Consider the following 19,260-nt stretch of genomic DNA (forward strand, 5'->3'; position numbering starts at 1 on the left):
TTTTATCTTTCTGAGTAAGTTTGAATCCCCCTTTTGTTTTGTTAATTTGTACACCAAGGTATTTGTTCACTCTACCTAGTGATTTCAATGAGAAGTGTTCGTTTAACTTATTTACAAAGATTTCCCTGCTCTCTTTATGCTTTCCAATATATAAAATATCATCCACATAAATTAATACAAATTCAATATGATCATTACTCTTTTTTACAAAGAAACAGTTATCAGCAGTGGTGGCGTTGAAATCCATGGTTTTAAGTACTTTTACCAAACAATCGTACCATCTTTTGCCAGATTGCTTCAATCCGTACAGACTCTTATTTAATAACCAAATTTCGTTCTTATTAGTGTATTGACTGTGTGGTGCTCTTACATATATTTCCTTATCTAATTTTGCGTGTAAGTATGCAGTCTGTATGTCATATTGAAACACGTCCAGATTGAGTGCAGATGCTACTACAAGAGCTGTTTTGACACTCTCTGTTCTCACTGTTGGTGAATATGTGTCAGTATAGTCTTCTGGATATTTTTGTGCATAACCTTGTGCAACTAGTCTGGCCTTGTATAAGGTATTACCTCCTTCTAAATTCTTAATTTTATAAATCCACCTGGTACCTATAATTGTTTTATCCTTAGGTGCGATCGCAGGTGTGAATACATTTAATCCTTGTAAACTTTCCATCTCTTTTTCCATAGCTAGTTCCCATTTTTCTCTTTCTTCACGGGGAAGTTTCAATACTTCCTCATATGTATTAGGTGTTATTTGTTCTCTATCCATATGCATTATGTAATCTTTGTATTTATTTGGTATTTGGTTTCTATTGTTTCTAATATTTCTTTCAGGTTTGCTATGGTTGTCATGCAAATATCTAGCTTCCTTTTTTGTTAATGTGTCTGTCTTTATTTTATGCTGACTATTTGTCCAAGTTTTGGTTTTGTTCTTACTTTTGTTAATACTTTGAATTTCTGTTGTTCCTTCCTCGCAAGATATATTATCTTTGCTTTTATTAGGAAATATTTCATTAAGGTGCAATTTAGACCAATTGGCCTGCTCATGGAACACAGCTGTTCTGGATACTATAAATTTGTTATTATTATCAATGAATCTGTACCCTTTGGTTCCAGTTTCGTATCCCATGAATCTTAATCTCCTGGATACGTTTTCTCCCTTTCTCCTCAATTGTTTAGGTATGTGTACGTCTGCAGTAACTCCAAATATGTGCATGTGTGCTAATTTGGGTTTTCTATTGTACATCACCTCATATGGTGTCTTATTCACAATGCTGGACCATGTCCTATTTTGAGTGTAATTTGAATAATGTAAGGCTTCTGACCAAAATTGTTTGCCTAAACCAGCATCCTCTAATGTGCATCTAATCATGGTTTGTAGTGTGGAATTCTTTCTCTCTGCAATCCCATTTTGAAATGCAGAAAATGGATTGGACGTGAAATGTAGCATCCCTCTATCCTTTAACCATTGGGAGAATTCTTTAGACATGAATTCACATCCCCTATCAGTCATAATTTGTTTTATTCTAATATTATGTTGTGTTTCTATGCGTTTGTAGAATTCCTTAAATTTCTGAAAGGTTTCATCCTTGTGCTTTAATGTGTAAACAAAACCATAGCGACTGTAATCATCCACTATTGTTAGGAAGTAACGTTTTCTATAGGTAATTGATGGAGTTAATGGACCAACTAAGTCCATATGTACCAAATCAAAAATATTGTTGGTTGATCTGTTAGATTTTTTTGGTCTGGGACTGGTTTTTAGTTTGGTGGATTTACATACTGAGCATTCCAAATAATTTTCACAATTTTTTATTTTGACACCTTCTGCGTGTTCAGTCATTTTTTGTACTACAGGAAAGCTTGCATGTCCTAACTTCCTATGTAAGATGTGAGCACACTCATCATGAATTGGTTTACCTATTTTTGGTTTCTTCTCATTGTGTGTATTTTTGTTATCATGAGTTATTTTACATTCATCATTGTCACTGTTACTGACATTTTCATCATCTGCTTCAATACAATCTTCCATATTTGAATCAATGTTATGTAACCATCTTTCTTTGGTTATCAGATAGGGTAGACCCCCTTTTATCATCACAGTGCCTACATTTGTTTTGTTCTTTTCTATAGTTGCTTTCCCCTTTGAGAAAACTATATTGATGTCAGATTCTCTGCTTAGTTTTATAGCACTCAGTATGTTGTGAGGTATTTCTGGGATTAATAATACCCCCTCTATTTTCCCTAAACCAGGCAAGGTCACATTTCCTCTGCCTAATACTTGAACCTTTTCTTGATTAGCTACCTTTATCACAAACTTATCTTCTGTAAATGAAGATAATATACTTTTGTTGTTAGTGGTGTGATTTGTTGCACCAGAATCAATAAGCCAATTATTGTTCTCATCTTGTTGTGTTCTGGTGCTGTCTTGTTTATTTAGCCCATTTAGTGACCCAGATTTTCTCTCTTTTGAATTTTCTCTACCCCCTCTACTTTCTCTGTAATTTGGTGGACTTCTATATTTGTGTCTATCTGTGGAAGATTGTCTGTAATTGTATTTGCTCCTATATTCTGGTCTATGTCTCTCCCTTGGGACTTTGTGACAATCTCTTCTACTGTGTTCCCTGGATCCACAATTGTGGCATCTAAAGGCCTCATTATATTTATCTTGAAAGACTACTTTCCTAAAAGATTTGTGTTCTGTTTGGTTACTGAAACGATTTTTTCTTGAATTGTCTTCTGCTATCAATTTGTTAGATAGACTTTCTATTGATAAATATCCCAAATTAATGGTATCTAAGTGTGACATAAAGCTATCCCATGATGGATCAAGTGAATTGATAATAACACTTTTCATTGTTTGATCTGAAATCACTTCCCCCCTCAATTGCAGCTCAGCTCTTATTTTGTTTAGATTTATCAAATGCTCACTTATAGAAACCCCTGGTTTCACTCTAGAAGAAAAGAAATCCTTAGACATTCTTGTGGTTGTGGCTACGCTATCGCTGTGAAATAGATTAAACATGCATTGAATTATTTCTGATACAGTTAGGTTTGGTTTGATGCTATGATACATTGCAGGAGACACGCTAGAAATTATTATGAAAAATGCTCTATGATGTAAACAATCTATTTTTAAAGTCCAAGGTCTTCTTGGAGGACTAGTTATAAAGAATAGTAAATTTTCTTTCATAAAAATAACCTGAAGCTGTTGGTACCACTCTTGTAAATTAATGCCATCAACTCTAAGTTTTGGGAAGTCACTGGGTAAATTCCCTACATTATTCTGTCCATTACTTACAACCTGAGGCAGTCCGTGGTCTCTCAAGTGCAGGAAATTACAGAACGGCATTGGGATGCTTGTAACGAGTCTGCGCGGTTCTCTGGCCAGTTCAAGTCTTTCGGGGCCGTCTACGTAGTTTTGCACATGCGCGTTGCTCATTTCTTCTTTGGCGCCGTTGTGGAAGGTTCTCTCCATTTCAGCTCTCTCGATCCGCTCCTCTTCAGATGAGTCGGTCTCTGGCTCGGTTTTTGGGGCTTTGGTGATGGCGACGGTTCTTCTCTTTCTCTTGTGTGCGCTGGCACTCGATTCTGTCTGCGGTGTAGGACGGAATCGGCATGGCTCTCTGGGCTCGGGTGTCGTCGTTTTCGAAGTCAGGATGGGAGCGTGCAGGTCTTGAGTTGTCGGTTTGATTTCTTGCTTCTTTGTTGATGTCTTGGAAATTTTCAATCTTGGCCCAAAAGCAGCAAAAAGCGTTTTCATTGCTGACTTTACTTGAGACTTTGTTAAATCGTCTTCACTTTCTGATTTTGGTTCATCTGAAGAGTTTGAGACTTCTTTTTCACTTTCTTCGTCTGATAGCGTTTTTCGCGCCAGAAATTTTGAACTGAGCGTTTTGATTGGCTCTGCTTCACTCTCTTTTGAAGTTCGTTGAAACCAAGATGGCTGCCATTCAAAATTTCGCGCGATGTCACATCTTTTCTTTTTTACAACTATTTTCTCAGTAGTCATTTCACTCACAGTTTTTTGATCTTTGGGTTTTTCTTTAATGACGTTTTTCTCTCTCGCTGCTCCGCTGTTTCTCAGCATCTCCTGGAGGTCCGCGATGAGGCTTTCATCATTCTTTTGGCTTTTTAGTATCTTTAATATCTCTGACCTGAGTTCGTTATTTTCTATCTCGATTTCTTCCTGGTCGTTATTTTCACTCATCAGTTCTTCTTCTTCAGTGGTGTATTCTTCGGATTCTCTCGAAATCGCATTAGTGGATTCGTTGATTGTCTCTTGATCAGTTTCTATTTCTTTGCTGTAGGCCCTGGTGTTGGGCCTATCTTTCTTGGACATTTTTAATTACTTATTGAGTCAATTAACCATCCTCTGCTACCAGCTTGTTGCAATATTTTCAGGATCAGACTCAATAAAGATAATAGAAGTTAGAGATTTAAATATATTTCTCTTTAATCATAATAGGCATTCTATATTCGCTGAATATTCAAGATAGAAGCAATGAAAATGGGGAGGATGGCTCCTTATATATACAAGGGGTGGAGCCAGGAATGGGAGTGGTAAATTATGAATACATTAAAGTCCAAAGAATAAGTTAACCCCTGATGTTCCATATATACATTATTTACACATTAGAGAATAAGGCATTTACATCTGACAGATACAGATAGAGCTAATTTTCCTGGTTGTGCTTTTTGTCTAAACAACCTCACAAGTCTAACACTATAGAGAACGATATTGTTCCCTCCCTGCTTTCTAATTTTTTTCTCTATTGTTCTACAACCTCCTGAGAGAAGTTTCTAAACTGCAGGGTCTCAAGAGTCTTTCTCTCTCTTCTCTCTCTCTCTCTTCTAACTATCTATCTATCTATCATCTATCTATCTATCCATCCATCCATCCATCCATCGATGGCTCCACCCTTCAAATGATTTTGAGTACAGTTTATCAATAATATGGATTGGAAAAACACAACAAAATAAAATAAACCACAGAGGCACAGTCCAAAAGGAATGGATACCATACTTAACATCCCGCAAATGTGTCTCCATAACCAGGTTTTAACTTGTAAAAGGAGATGTGGGGTCTCTTAAAAGGAGTGGCCCACATGGAAAGATCCCTATGGGGTCTCTGCAGATGGAACTTCTCAGTAAGACCATACTCTCAGATCTTATAGGATAGGTATATTTATTTTAGAGCAAGTCTTGTTGAAGGTAAGTAGTAACAGGATGCCAAGATTTTAAACTTTTAAATATAGGACAGGATCTGCATGCTGTAACCATAAGAAGGTCACCCAGTTTTTTCTCTCTCTTTGTTAAAAGAAAATTTGAAAGTGATATCTTGTTTTATAACTGAATTATATGAGGCCAGTGGAAGGGGAGAGAAAGACCCTTCAGCTTACTTGCAGAATCATCTCCTTCCATGTGAAGGTCCTATCAGGTGCCTGAACATGTGCCCAAATCTCTCTGGATTGAAATGAAGGAGAAGATGTTTCAAGAATTCCAGCAACTGAACTATTCCCATTTTGAATGTATCCTTATGGACCTTAGGATGGAGACTACTGAATTTCTATCAGACATTTTGTCAGAGTTTAGGCAGTGTAACTAATATTATGAGATAAATCCAGGAGCAAAACACAGCACATAGAGCCTTTAAGATAAATAACAGTGGTTTTATCTAGTTAAATATTTACAGACTTATATGTGGTTAAATACAGCTACTGACATATGACGAGAGAGAACATGAGTATAATGCATGAGGAGAAGGAAACGCCCTCTAATGGCTTCCCTTATATAGCAGCTTCTTACCCAGCTTCTTAAAGTGGCAGTAACTCTGCTGCCTTATTTCATTGCATCAGCTTCTGGTTGCCTCTGCTTACAACTTCTCATCAGCTTACAGCTATTAACTCTTCATTCCCTGACACATTTATTTGCTGATAAACAGGAACTCAGAAACTGGTTGCCTGCATAACACAATCTCCTGCATCTTTATCAGGTTGGAAAACAGCTGATTCCAGAGACTAGCAGAGAGGGAAGAAAAAACTTGATGGAGACAGACACCCAGTTCTGAGGATAGGAATTTTACCAATAGAGAATATTTGTAGCTCAAGGTTGAACGATGGGACCCTTAGTGATCTCTGAGCTAGGCTGTCAGTTTCAGGAGACTCCAAGCTCAGAGAGCACTAAGGACATCACAACAACAATTTTGTTAGAAAAGCCACTGGGGGAAAAAAAGCAAAATTGTAAGAATCCATCTAGAAACTTCTTTTAAAAAGTGTTATTGAATTTCAAAAAAATCAAAGAAAAAAGAGTTTAAAATAAGGGCAGGGAATGAGAAAAGAACAAAATTGAAACAAAAGGAGGAGTCGAAAGAAAAAGGAAAAAAAAACTATAGAAAAGAGTTATTTCTGATGTTCTTCAATTCAGATAAAACCCTAAAAAGCAATGATCCTTTGAACTAAATTAAATGATAGCAAACAGTACTTCTATCATCACAAGCCAATCATTAAGCATCAAAACCTAAGGTTACATTTTCATTTCTTTCAATTCCAGGGGGGAAAAAAATCCAGAAGTGGTTTCCAAGTAGAAACAAAGCTAGATAAAGTCTTCTCTTTAATCAAAGCAGTCAATTTCACCATCTCTTCCAATCCGGTCCTTCCATCTTTGTGCATACCAACTAGGACAGTGATGGCTAACCTTTTTACTGTCGCGTGCCAAAAGCGGAGGGAGTGTGGGGGGTCGCGAGTGCATGTGCCCACATCCATAATTCAATTCACCCCACCCTCCCACGCATGTGCATGTGACACCCCCCCCCCCCCACACACACACTTCCCCCTGCTTTTGGCACGCGATGGCCCGGTGTGCCCGGTAGGCCCGTTTTTTCCCCCTCCCCAGGCTCCAGAGGCTTTCTAGGAGCCTGGGGAGGGCAAAAACAGCCTTCCCCATCCCCCTGGAGGCTTTCTGGAGGCCAGAAACAGCCAGTTTCCCAACTTCTGGTGGGACTGGAAGGCCTAAAAATCAGTTGGCCAGTGCGTGCTGGAGCTGAGCTAGGGCAACACTCGCGTGCCCACTATTATGGCTCCACATGCCACCTGTGGCACCCGTGTCATAGGTTCGCCATCACGGATCTAGAATGTCAGACCTGCCTCAGCTTGAACTCCTAAGTAATCCTTAACTCCATTTATTAAGAAAGTATAGGACACTAGAACTCAAGTGAATTACAATATTGCATAGGCAGAACTGAGAAACCACACACCACAATCGCCAAGTCTAACTTTTCTCTCCCTTAGTTGCCTTCAATCACTGGGTCCCCATCTCCAAGTCAAATTCAAATAAGATGTTTTTAGAAGGGTCACTGCATGCAAAGGTTTGGTATGCAGCTGCACTCCAATCACAGCCAGTTGTCCTTGAAGCCCATCTCAGAGAGATACAGTGAAATTTCATTTCCCTCAAAGCCCCCCTTCCATCCAGCCACCCTAGCGTTCGTGGCAGCTGATCCTGAATGGTTGTGAAGCACAAGCGTGAGGTGGCAGCTGGCATAGGAACTTATTTTGAAACCATACTTTCCCCTAATGTCAGGCAGGAAGAAACAGGGCCATTCATAAGGCTACAGCCTAGAAGAATGATTCAAACCTATACGCAAGATTCTGGTCATCTAAAATTTAACAATAAATTGGTACCAAATAAGGGTCAACAGAATTCAGGAGTGATAGGGCTCCTGAATCTCTTTGATAATGCAAGGACTCTAAACTGATGATGCTCTTAACTCCATGCCGTGCCCAGCTCTGCCTGCTCTTATCCCACCCTACATTATCTAAGCCACCTTGCCTCCTCTCAGAAGAGAGTAGGGCTACCACTTCAAAAAATAAATATGGCCATCAACATTCTTCTAACACTACATTCCTTAGAACTCAGGCAACTTTTCCATGCTGCTTAGATACCATCTGCCCCCTCCAATGCCCTTCCTTAGTTGTGGTCAATGAGTTTTCATGGATGAGTTCAATTCCCCCCACCCCCCAGGGCCCTGGCGAGTGATGACTCTGCAAATGAAAAAAACACATTACCCTCTTAACCACCCAGCTACACTAACATTTTATGTCTAGGTGCCTTGGGGTTTTAATTGAATGTCAAACATAATTTGAGGAAGGTAACAGAGAGCTTGAGATACTGCCCTTAGAAAGCAATTCAGTGGTTGCAAATTACTTGCAGGCCTGTAGCGAAGAAGGATGAGAAATTTCACCCCTCGCCTTCTTGTGCCATTCACCAGAAGGACAGGACACTCTGACATGGGGAGAGCACAGTGTTGTTGGCAAGTGAAGCTGGGCAGACTTAATTTCTTTTGTGCATGAATTGTAACGTCATTCCATCTGTCCATCAAGGATAACAACTCGTATGAGTTGTCTTTCCCCTGAAAGATTAATTTCATGTCACTCTTTTCAGACAGACTCCAGTAGAATACTGATCACAGATGGGATTTTCTACCTGGGAAAACGATGGTTACAAAACTAGGCAGCCAAAGGCATCTTCAGAAGGTTACAAAAACATGGGAAGTTGGTCATCCAACTGGTTCCCAGTTGTCTCTCTCAAACCCTTCTTTCGAGATGTGCAACCCCTACTTTCAAAAGCAATAGCACTGATATACTGCCCCATAGTACTTTACAGCACTCTCTGACCAGTTTATAATGTCAGCCTCTTGTTCCCAATGATCTGGGTCCTCATTTTATCAACCTTGGAAGTATGGAAGGCTGAGTCAACCTTGAACCCCATCAGGATCAAACTTCAGGCTGTGGATAGAGATTACCTGCAATATTGCATTCTAACTTCAGTGCCACCATGGATCTCAGCAATAGATTTGTAGTTAAAAAAAATAATAATGGAAATGTCTCTCCATAGCCATTGTTAGTCATTGTAAAAGCTATCTTTCAATTTTCCAATCTCTGAAAGAAAGAGAACCCAGGAAGTCAAATTCCAACTAATTGATATTCTACTAAGTTCTCCATTCCAATCATGGCTGGGGAATACTGAGAATTGAAATCCAATGCATCTTAAAATTGCCAAGTTTGAAAAACACTGGTTTATAAGGTCATCAAACTAATCTTCCTCTAGCTACTTTTACATAGGTGTATAGGTCCTTCACAAAAATTTACCGCATAAATGAATAGGTGTTTTTTTTCCTGTTTAAACACATCCTGTTTCAGTTTTGTTTTCTTCTTGGTAATTCCTTAATTAGATTGCTGCTTACTGTTTGTTTCAATTAGTTGTTGCTTGATCAGGGTATTGTTTACTGATTGATTGTTCGTCAAGTATTAATCTTGGTGTTAATCTCTGCTGATTGCTGGTGAGGAGGATTTATGGTCTTTTCCTTTTTTGATTGTCTCTTTTGAATGGTATGCAGTGATGAAATCCAATTTTTTTTAATACCGGTTCTGTGGGCGTGGCTTGGTGGGTGTGGCTTGGTGGGCATGGCAGGGGAAGGATATTGTAAAATCTCCATTCCCACCAGACTCCAGGGAAAGGATAGTGCAAAATCTCCATTCCCTCCCCACTCCTGGGGAAAGGATATTGCAAAATATCCATTCCCACCCCAATCTGAGGCCAGCCAGAAGTGGTATTTGCCAGTTCTCCGAACTACTCAAAATTTCCGCTGCCGGTTCTCCGAAGTGCTCAAAATTTCTGCTACTGGTTCTCCAGAACCCGTCAGAACCTGCTGGATTTCACCCCTGATGGTATGTAGATGTTCCTTGCCTCTATGTACCTGTTGATGGCTGAGTAGCCTGAGTGTTTCTTCTATTGGTAATATTGGAATCCCCTAAATGGGATTTGTCTAGTACACATAACCAAAAAGATTTATAGAAGGTACTTTGAAATTAGATGGTGGTGGGAAAGCAAAAATGATAATCTCTCCATAAGAAATTATCTGCCCCTGCTAGAAGATGCATCCAACCAGAAGTTCAAAAAGTACCACCCATCCCAGGAAAGGAAGATTTTTTTAAAATTCTTCATTCTGTGTGTACTATCCATCTTTCAAAATAAGCAAATGGCCTCATTCCACCTGTTTAATAATCTGGAAGGTTTGAATTGAAGCTCCTTTATATTCTGGCTTAGAATAGCAAGCACCTGGACTGTCACAGTCAGGATAATTTGCACGGGAAAAGGGGTTATTTTCTTTGTAAATTGTTTTCCTCTCCACCAAAGCAGAGCAAGGAAAAGTCTTATGCTCATTGATTCTTCACCAGCAAGACAATCAACAGGGAACATCTAGGAGTGACTCAGCCCATAACTACTTCAAGAAGCACCAGCTACTTACTTGAAAAATGAACATTTTCAAGGATGGGCAACACAAGATGGGCAAGAACCTTTTAAGGTTCTTATGGTAAAAAGGGACCATGAGGGAACCGGTCAATCCTGTAGCTCATTGAAGGATCTGCAATGCAAGATTCCCTCATGGATTGTAGCCCAGCTCTTGGCTTCTGTACTTGTAAGTGAAAAACCAGAAGGATTCCAATAGCATTTTTTCAGATTAACGAGTTTTGTTCCAATGCTAAGCTTTTATGAGCTATTTTGGCTTCAGCTGAAGCTCAAAAAAATGGATGCCTTTTAATAAAAATTGTTTGCCAGAAATGGTGCTATCAGTTTCCTAATATATACCTACAATAGTCATTCTCTTACAATGTCTTGCAGGGTCGAGCTGAGGATTTTGTGCAATATCTGTATGACAAAATCGCTCAGATTCGAGAAGGGCTGGCCTCTGACTGGGTATGTCCGGACGGGATGACTGAGGCAGGTCTTGAGAGTGTTATCTGGGGGGAGTTCGATCCTGTGACTCCCGAGGACATGGACAGGATCCTGGGACGGCTGAACGCGACCACATGTTTATTGGACCCGTGTCCCTCCTGGTTGGTACTGGCCTCCCGGGAGGTGACGCGAGGCTGGCTCCAGATGATTGTTAACGCTTCTTTGGGTGAGGGGGTCCTGCCGGCCGCTTTGAAAGAAGCGGTGGTGAGGCCCCTCCTCAAGAAGCCCTCTCTGGATCCGGCTGTTTTGGCTAACTATCGTCCAGTCTCCAACCTTCGCTTCGTTGCGAAGGTTGTTGAGAGTGTGGTGGCGCAACAGCTTCCCCGGTACCTGGATGAAGCTGTCTATCTAGACCCGCTCCAGTCCGGCTTCCGGCCTGGGCACAGCACGGAAACGGCATTGGTCGCATTGGTGGATGATCTCTGGAGGGCCCGGGATAGGGGTCATTCCTCTATCCTGGTCCTGTTAGACCTCTCAGCGGCTTTTGATACCATCGACCATGGTATCATGTTGCACCGGTTGGCGGGGTTGGGGGTGGGAGGCACCGTTTTGCGGTGGTTCTCCTCCTACCTCTCCGACCGGTCGCAATCTGTGTTGACAGGGGGGCAGCGGTCGACCCCGAGGCACCTTGCTTGTGGGGTGCCACAAGGGTCGGTACTCTCGCCCCTTCTGTTCAACATTTATGTAAAGCCGCTGGGTGAGATCATCCGTGGCTTCGGGGTGGAGTTCCATCAATACGCTGATGACACCCAGCTGTATATCTCCACCCCAGGCCACCCCAATGATGCCCTTGAAGTGTTGTCCCAGTGCCTGGAGGCCGTGCGGGCCTGGATGGGGAGAAACAGGCTCCAACTCAACCCCTCCAAGACCGAGTGGCTGTGGCTTCCGGCGTCCCGATATAGCCAGCTGACGCCATCGCTGACTATTGGGGGTGAATCACTCGCCCCCACGGAGAGGGCTCGCAACTTGGGCGTCCTCCTGGACGCACGGCTGTCCTTGGAAGATCATTTGACGGCCGTGGCCAGGGGGGCTTTTTATCAGGTTCGCCTGATACGCCAGTTGCGTCCCTTTCTAGATCGGGACTCCCTACGCACAGTCACTCAGGCCCTCGTCACCTCCCGCCTGGACTACTGCAACGCTCTCTACATGGGGCTCCCCCTGGGGTGCACCCGGAGGCTCCAGCTGGTCCAGAACGCGGCCGCGCGGGGGATCATGGGGGCGACGAGGCGCTCCCACGTGACACCTCTCCTGCGCGAGCTGCACTGGCTCCCGGTGGTCTTCCGGGTGCGCTTCAAGGTGTTGGTGACCACCTTTAAAGCGCTCCATGGCTTAGGGCCGGGGTACTTACGAGACCGCCTTCTGCCACCAATAGCCTCCCACCGGCCAGTACGCTCACACAGAGTGGGCCTCCTCAGGGTGCCGTCCGCCAGGCAATGTCGGCTGGCGACCCCCAGGGGGAGAGCCTTCTCTGTGGTGGCGCCTACCCTCTGGAACACCCTCCCCCCAGAATTACGCATAATAACAGACCTCCGGATTTTTCGTCGGGCCCTAAAAACCTATTTATTCCAACAAGCTGGGCTGGCTTGACCAAATTTTTTAATTTTTAAATTGATTTTAAATTGGAAATGGTTTTAATTTGGCCAAAACATTTAATTATTTTAAATAGTTTTTTAGATTCACCATGTTTGTATATATGTCTTGTTTTTACCTTGGCTGTGCACCGCCCTGAGTCCTATTTTGGAGAAGGGCGGTATAAAAATTTAATTAAATAAATAAATAAATAAATAAATGTCTAAGTGAAGAAACATCTCCAGTTTTCAAGGTGCAGAGCACCTCTTTCCATGAAGAGGTTTCCTTGACTGTTTACAATGAATCTCTTCCTTTTGTTTTTAAAAAATCAGAATGGTATCACAGATTCTGCTAGCATTTTCTTTGTCTTTGGAGCTCCTGGGAATTCCTCTGAAATAAAGTCTTTCCAGGCAGCACTGTGGAAAATAATCTTGGCCTGTTGGCGTTGTAAACACTCATAAAGGTTCAACAAAACTGAAATGAGGTCCCTTGGTCACAGCGTACATTTTTAAGAAAGCAAGCAAAACAAAACAAAACAAAAATAATACTCAGTAGATTTGTTTTCTTACTGGGTCAAGGAAACATACCAATCAGGATTTTTGGCAGGCATTTGTCCCATCCTAGATTCCTCGGAGGCTGTCACTTCCAAATCTGTTTCCATGCAAATGTGGGGCAAGATTATTTTGCATCCCTAAATGTACTATTATTATTATTATTATTATTATTATTATTATTATTATTATTATTATTATTATTATTATTATTATTATTTAATATTTTAGTGAGATTCACAGCCTTTGAGGCTGGTTAATAGCTCAGCAGCTCGAGTCCTAACCAAGGACCTAGGAACTGTTAAGGTATCGTCGGAGGATGTAAGCTGTTCCGAGTAAGGTGGTTTTTTGTAGAGTCAAAATGTTCAAGTCCAGTAAATTTAAAATTTCTAAATAGCGGGGTAGCCCTTTGGGTATTGCCCCAAGGGCTCCAATTACAATTGGGACAACACACGATTTCTTTTTCCACAGTCGCTCAACTTCAATTTGCAAGTCCCGGTACTTTGTGATTTTTTCTTGCTGCTTATCTTCAATCCGTGCATCACCAGGTATTGCAATGTCAATGAACCATACTTTTTTCTTTTCAACTATTGTTATGTCAGGTGTGTTGCAGACCAAGTGCCTGTCAATCTGAATCCTAAAGTCCCACAATATCATCTTCTTTTCCTTCTCCTTCTCATTATTATTATTATTATTATTATTATTATTATTATTATTATTATTATTATTTATTATCGTAAGATATATTCTGGATCACGTTCCATGTAACCATTCCAGGGTGATGCCAAGCTAGCAAAATAAAAATGGCTAACCTACAATAATAAAACACAACAAATAAATAGTAAAACAATAAAATAAAACAAATACTAAAGCTAACAGAGCACATGAGAGGTAGTTTGGTGTACTGGTTAAGACACCAAGATGGAAACTCAAGAAACCATAAACTAAAACATTTTTTTAAAAAATTTGATTTATATGCCGCCCTTCTCAGGGGATGTCCATGGCAACTTCCTACAATACACACCCTTCTTTCAAAGGTTCCTTCCAGTTGCAAAAGCTGATGGAGCATCCAAGCCAAATTGTCTAGGATTCCCAATCTGATAAAACTTGAGAGAGGAAAACAGCAAAAGAAGTGTCTAAAAATCATGGCAACTGAAGCAAAGTTTGTTAATCTGATACATTTCATTACTCATTCAAGTAACCTCATCAGTCAAAATTTAAAAAAATAGTTAGACAGGGAGTCAGAGAGTCACTGGAATATCCTAACTCTTGCCACACCAACTACAGGGTTTTTCCCCCAAAATGCATTGAAATATGTCAATGAAAACTCAATAATCCAGGCCAAAAATATCTAAAAAAGGTTAAATCATGGCAACTGAACCAAAGTTTGTTAATCAGAGATGTTTTTTTACTCATCCAAAGTTTTGTTACTTCATCAGTCAATGACCAAGAGAAGCAGAAAGCAAAGCAGCTCCAGACGGCAAGTTAGGGTGAAGGGAGGATGGATATCTTTGTAGTTGTACAGACAATCCTCAAGTTACAACCAGTCACTTAGTGACCATTTGAAATTATGATGGACCCTCCAAAAGGATCCCAATGTTTAAGTTATAACAGACGTCGCATAATTGCACTTTGGGCCCTTGACAACTGGCCTATTTTTACAGATGTTTGCAGTGTCTTGGAGTCACATGACCATGATTTTCTGTTTTGTTTTTTTTTTCTTTGTCAGTTCTAGTGCATACTTCTGGTTTTCAGCAAAAAAAAAAAAAAAAATGCCCATGGGGTAAAATGGATTTGCTTAATGACCACTGTGTTCACTTAACAAGTACTGCAAAAAACTGGTTGTAATGTCGAGTCTCATTACATGATGACCTGCTTAACAACTGCAATGACGTATGACTGTAATTGCAATCTCAGTTATAGTCAAAAGTTGAGAACTACCTGAACCTGAAACCACAATCTATTTCTTTGTTTCTCAGTTCTTTATAATTGATTCCAACTACATCTCACACAGTGGTGAGTTGCTTCTGGTTCGCCCTGGATTGGGCAAACTGGTAGCAGTGGCGACGGAAGCAGGGGTGAAATGCTCCCGGTTTGGACCGGATTGCCCAATCCGGAGCGATGGTGGCGGGTGGTTCGAAGAACTGGTAGCAAAAATCCCTGCATCCCCCCCTCCCATGCCCAGCTGAGCCGCACGATCATCAGAAGCTTTTTTTTTTTACAACCTCTTCCAACGAAAAAATGCTTTTAAAAGTAAAAAAAAAAAAGCCTCTGATGATCGCGCGGCTCAGCTGGGATCATCAGAGGCTTTTCAAAGCATTTTTTAAAAAGCCTCTCTGACGATCCCAGCTGAGTTGCTTGATCGGCAGAGGCTTTTCAAAGCATTAGAAAAAATGCTTTGAAAAGTTAAAAAAAAAAAAAGTTGGCCACGCCCACCCAGTCACATTACCCCCCCACCAAGCCACGCCCACAGAACCAGTAGTAACAAATTTTATATTTCACCCCTGGGCAGAAGGCTCTGCCCACCCACCGAGAAGCTTCTGTGCACTGAAGCGTCACACTCGAGCGCGAGCACGCCCACAAGCAAACCAGTAGCAACAGGTTTTGAAACCCACCCCTGATCTCACAGATGTTGGCAACTTTAAATAAGTGTATGTGTATATGCATCTATCAAACGCATGCATTGCTCACAGATGCCTTTTACAAAGAAATTCTGTGTTATTTTCATATACACACAGATACACACTAGCCTAATAGGTGCACTTTTATTCACTTTGGAGCTCCTGATCACAAAACATCTTTTCAAAGCAAAGCCCTGTTCCTGATTTGCGCAACAGTTTGTGAAATGAAAATGAATACAACAAAATACAAATCAGCTTGTTCCCCACTCAAATTTTGGCACAAATAGTTTAAAAGCTACATGTGGCCCTCTTCTCATACCCCAGATTTGGTGTTTCAGCATTTGATAGCATTCGAGATAAAGTTCAAGGTCTTTAGAAAAATAAATGTTAGTGCCGGGAGGGTGAAGGGAGAGGAAAAGAGAGAGAAAAGAGGATACAAGAAGAAGAATCCAATCCATATTGTTTTTTTTAGAATGCGAAATTGGTGAAATCTGGTCTAGGGAGAAGAAAGAGCCTTGGTAGCGCAGCAGACTAAAGTGCTGTTAAGTAGCACCAGCTGCCTGCAATTACTGCAGGTTCGAATCTCGCCAGGCTCAAGGTTGACTCAGCCTTCCATCCTTTCTAAGGTAGGTGAAATGAGGACCCAGTTTGTGGGGGCAATAAGCTGACTTTGTATAAATATACAAAAGAATGAAGGCTATTGCTTAACACATTGTAAGCCGCCCTGAGTTTCCGGAGAATATATAAATCTAAATATAATATAAATATAAATAAAAAAAAAAAGACCAAACAATATGAGAAGCAGAAAGCAGAGAAAGCTCCAGAAGGAAAAAGAGAGTAGAGAACTACCTAGTAGAGTAAGTTCTTTTTGTAAAAGGTGACACCAACCCCGCATGGTCTCCATGAAAAATTAATAATACTAATGAAATGTGCCCTTCATCCAAAGCAGTGGAAGCTTGAAGATGGGTGGACTTCAACTCCCAGAATCAACCTACCAAGGTTGAGAAACATTGATCCACTGGAAACCTCTGCATTGAAATATTTAGCCAGCAACGTTTGCCAGGAATACAGATAGTCCTCAACTTACAAAAGTCCGTTTACTGACCATTCAAAGTTACAACAGCACTGAAAAAAGTGACTTACAACCATTTTCACACTGATGACTATTGCAGCCTCCTTTTGGTCACATGATTTACATTTGGATGCTCAACAAATGGTTTGCATTTATGACAGTTGCAGTGGCCTGGGGGTCATGCTTTGCGACCTGCTGACAAGCAACGTCAACGGGGAAGCCAGATTCGCTTAACCACCATGTGACTAATTTAACAACTCCGGTGATTCACTTAACAAAGGTGGCAAGAAAAGATGTAACATGGGGGAGGGGGACTCACTTAACAAATTTCTCACTTAACAACATTAATTTTGGGCTCAGTTGTAAACTGAGGACTACCTGTAGTCCTCACAACAGCCAAATGGCCATTGCAGAAAGTCAACCAACCCCTTCATCTCCACCTGCCCTTACCGTGCTTAATCTCCGGAGAATATACATCATTCGCATTCCCAGAATGCAATTGGGTCATGCAGCAGTTGTTTCTGCTGCTGCTGCTGGTGGTGGTAGTGGTGGCCGCAGGGGGCGTCAGGGCATTGGAAAGCGTCTGGTTGACCACGGGAGGAGCCGGCAGAGTCCGCGGCGTCTGGCAGGTGCAGCCCGTTTGTGAGAGACTGCAGGGCTGACTGGCACCCAATCGAAGGCAGTCCTCCAACCACCGGCAGAGGACGCTGCAAGTGAACTGGCTGGAATTGTTGTTGTTGATCAAGAGAACTTCGACGAAGCGGAACTCCACGGCTTCGGGGGGCAGCAAGCGGCTGGCTGCCTCGGGCTCCTCCGCCAGGCAGAGCTGCACAAAGTTCTTGTCGAAGTGAAAGAAGGCAAAGGGGCCTCCGCCTTGGCAAAGCTCCAAGCCCACTTCCTCCTCCTCCTCCGCCTCCTCTTCCTCTCTCCCCTCCTGGGGCAGGGCGGTCGCTCTGGGCTGGTTGCAGGTATCATTGGAGAGGTAATGGTCCAGCGGAAGCACCATGGGCGAGTAGTGGGTGCAGACTTGCTCCTCCCGGTTGAACTTGAGATACAGAGAGTATTTGGTTGGATCCGGATTCTCCAGGGTCCATGAGCAGCCGGTGGAGACGGTGGGGAAGAGGTCCTTCAAGGAAAAGGATCCGTAGAGGACCCCAGAGGCCAAGGCCGAGCAAGCACTTGGAGCCGGATCAAAGCCCCAGGAGAGCCACACCAGACACGATATCACAGACAGTAAGAATGGTCCAGCAGGGTTCATCCTATGACATTTGCCCTTCAGGAGAGAAAAGAGAGAAAACGGTTACGCCAGAGGATGGGGAGAAGCCGCAGCAGGATCTGTGTTTCCTTGGTACAAATCAAGGTGTAAAGGCAGGACTTGGGTATTTATTTTGCTTATTAGATTTTTATCCTGCCTTTATTACTTTATCAATACAGCATCTCAAGATGGCAAACATATCTAATACTTCCTCCTATGTAATGGAGTCAACAAAGCCTTTTAAAATGTGCATTTAAAAAATCAGAATGTTACCTCTATTTTTAATTCTGGGAGGAGGGAGGGGGAGGAGGAAGGGAGGGGGAAGGGGAGGAGGGGAGGGGAAGAGGAGGTGGGGGAGGGGCAGGAGGGGAAGGGGGAGGAGAAGGAGGAATCTCTTGAACCTTGGACATTGGCTTGGTTTAGACATTCTGTTTTCATTACAAATCTAGACCAATGGATCCCATGGCAGAAACAAGACAGATCAGGTCTAGAGGTGTTTGGAGATCCACAGGCAAAGCATGACATTTTTGACATGAACATTAGACTCAGCAATGCCTTTCCTCTTCTTCCTTCTTCCTCCCAACTTGCTTTCTTTAAGAGATAAAGAAAGCTAAGGCTGACTTGGTTTTCCCAAAGGACAGTTCCACACCCAGCTCTTAATAACACATACAATTTCATTCTTTCAATGATCTCGTGCTCAATCCATAAGGCTTCCATGACAGTAAAAAAATAAGCCAAAACAAAATACGCCATGAGGGTGTGACATTCATCATACTTGTGCACAGTGATCAGTTGCCCCCAGTTCGAACCGGTAGTAATACCAGTGGGAGGCCCTGCCCACTGCCCCGGATGTCATCATCGGCAATCTGCGCATGCGCAGAAGCTTCTGTGATCCCGTTGCGAACCGGTAGTAAAGGTAAATAGAACCCACTTGTGCACATAAAAAAGTGAAGATCTTCAATCACCCGGTTGCAGCCAACAACTTGACTTTTGTTATCAAAACCTGAGGATGGCCCTAACGTGGAAGCAATGCAGAAGTGCCTTCTGACCAACCAGGACTTCTATAGATCTCAGCTCCCAGAGAAGTTCAGATTTATGACCAATGAATTTGCCCACATCTTTCCCCGCCCCACCTCAAACACTGATACAGATACTGTATAGAGATTATGCCCAGAGGGGTTGAAATAACAACTGGCATACCTGGTTCTGAGCAAGAGAAGATACCTACATTCAGGTAAAAGTCATACAGTACAGTTTTGGATGGGATTGTGTGCCACCACTGAAAACAAGGAGGAGATGGAAGAATTGGAACTTCTCCGTCTAAAGAAGAACCGTGTTAGAAATGCAGGCAATCCTCGACTTACAACCACAATAGAGATCAGAATTTCTGTT

General features: G+C 42.0%; 1 protein-coding gene across 1 annotated transcript in view; it reads right to left on the bottom strand.

Moving 5' to 3' along the window:
• The window catches only part of ADGRB2 (adhesion G protein-coupled receptor B2), a 329,562-nt gene that overhangs the window by 227,834 nt on the left and 82,468 nt on the right, over window positions 1–19,260 (bottom strand). The window contains exon 2 of the mRNA XM_070949232.1: window positions 17,064–17,886. Within this exon, the coding sequence (XP_070805333.1) occupies window positions 17,064–17,886 (823 nt within the window). The remainder of the gene's footprint in view (window positions 1–17,063; window positions 17,887–19,260) is intronic.

This window comes from Pituophis catenifer, unplaced genomic scaffold (assembly GCF_029215685.1).
Source record: "Pituophis catenifer annectens isolate HBS135680 unplaced genomic scaffold, rPitCat1.0.hap2 SCAF_9, whole genome shotgun sequence".
Classification (NCBI taxonomy): domain Eukaryota; kingdom Metazoa; phylum Chordata; class Lepidosauria; order Squamata; family Colubridae; genus Pituophis; species Pituophis catenifer.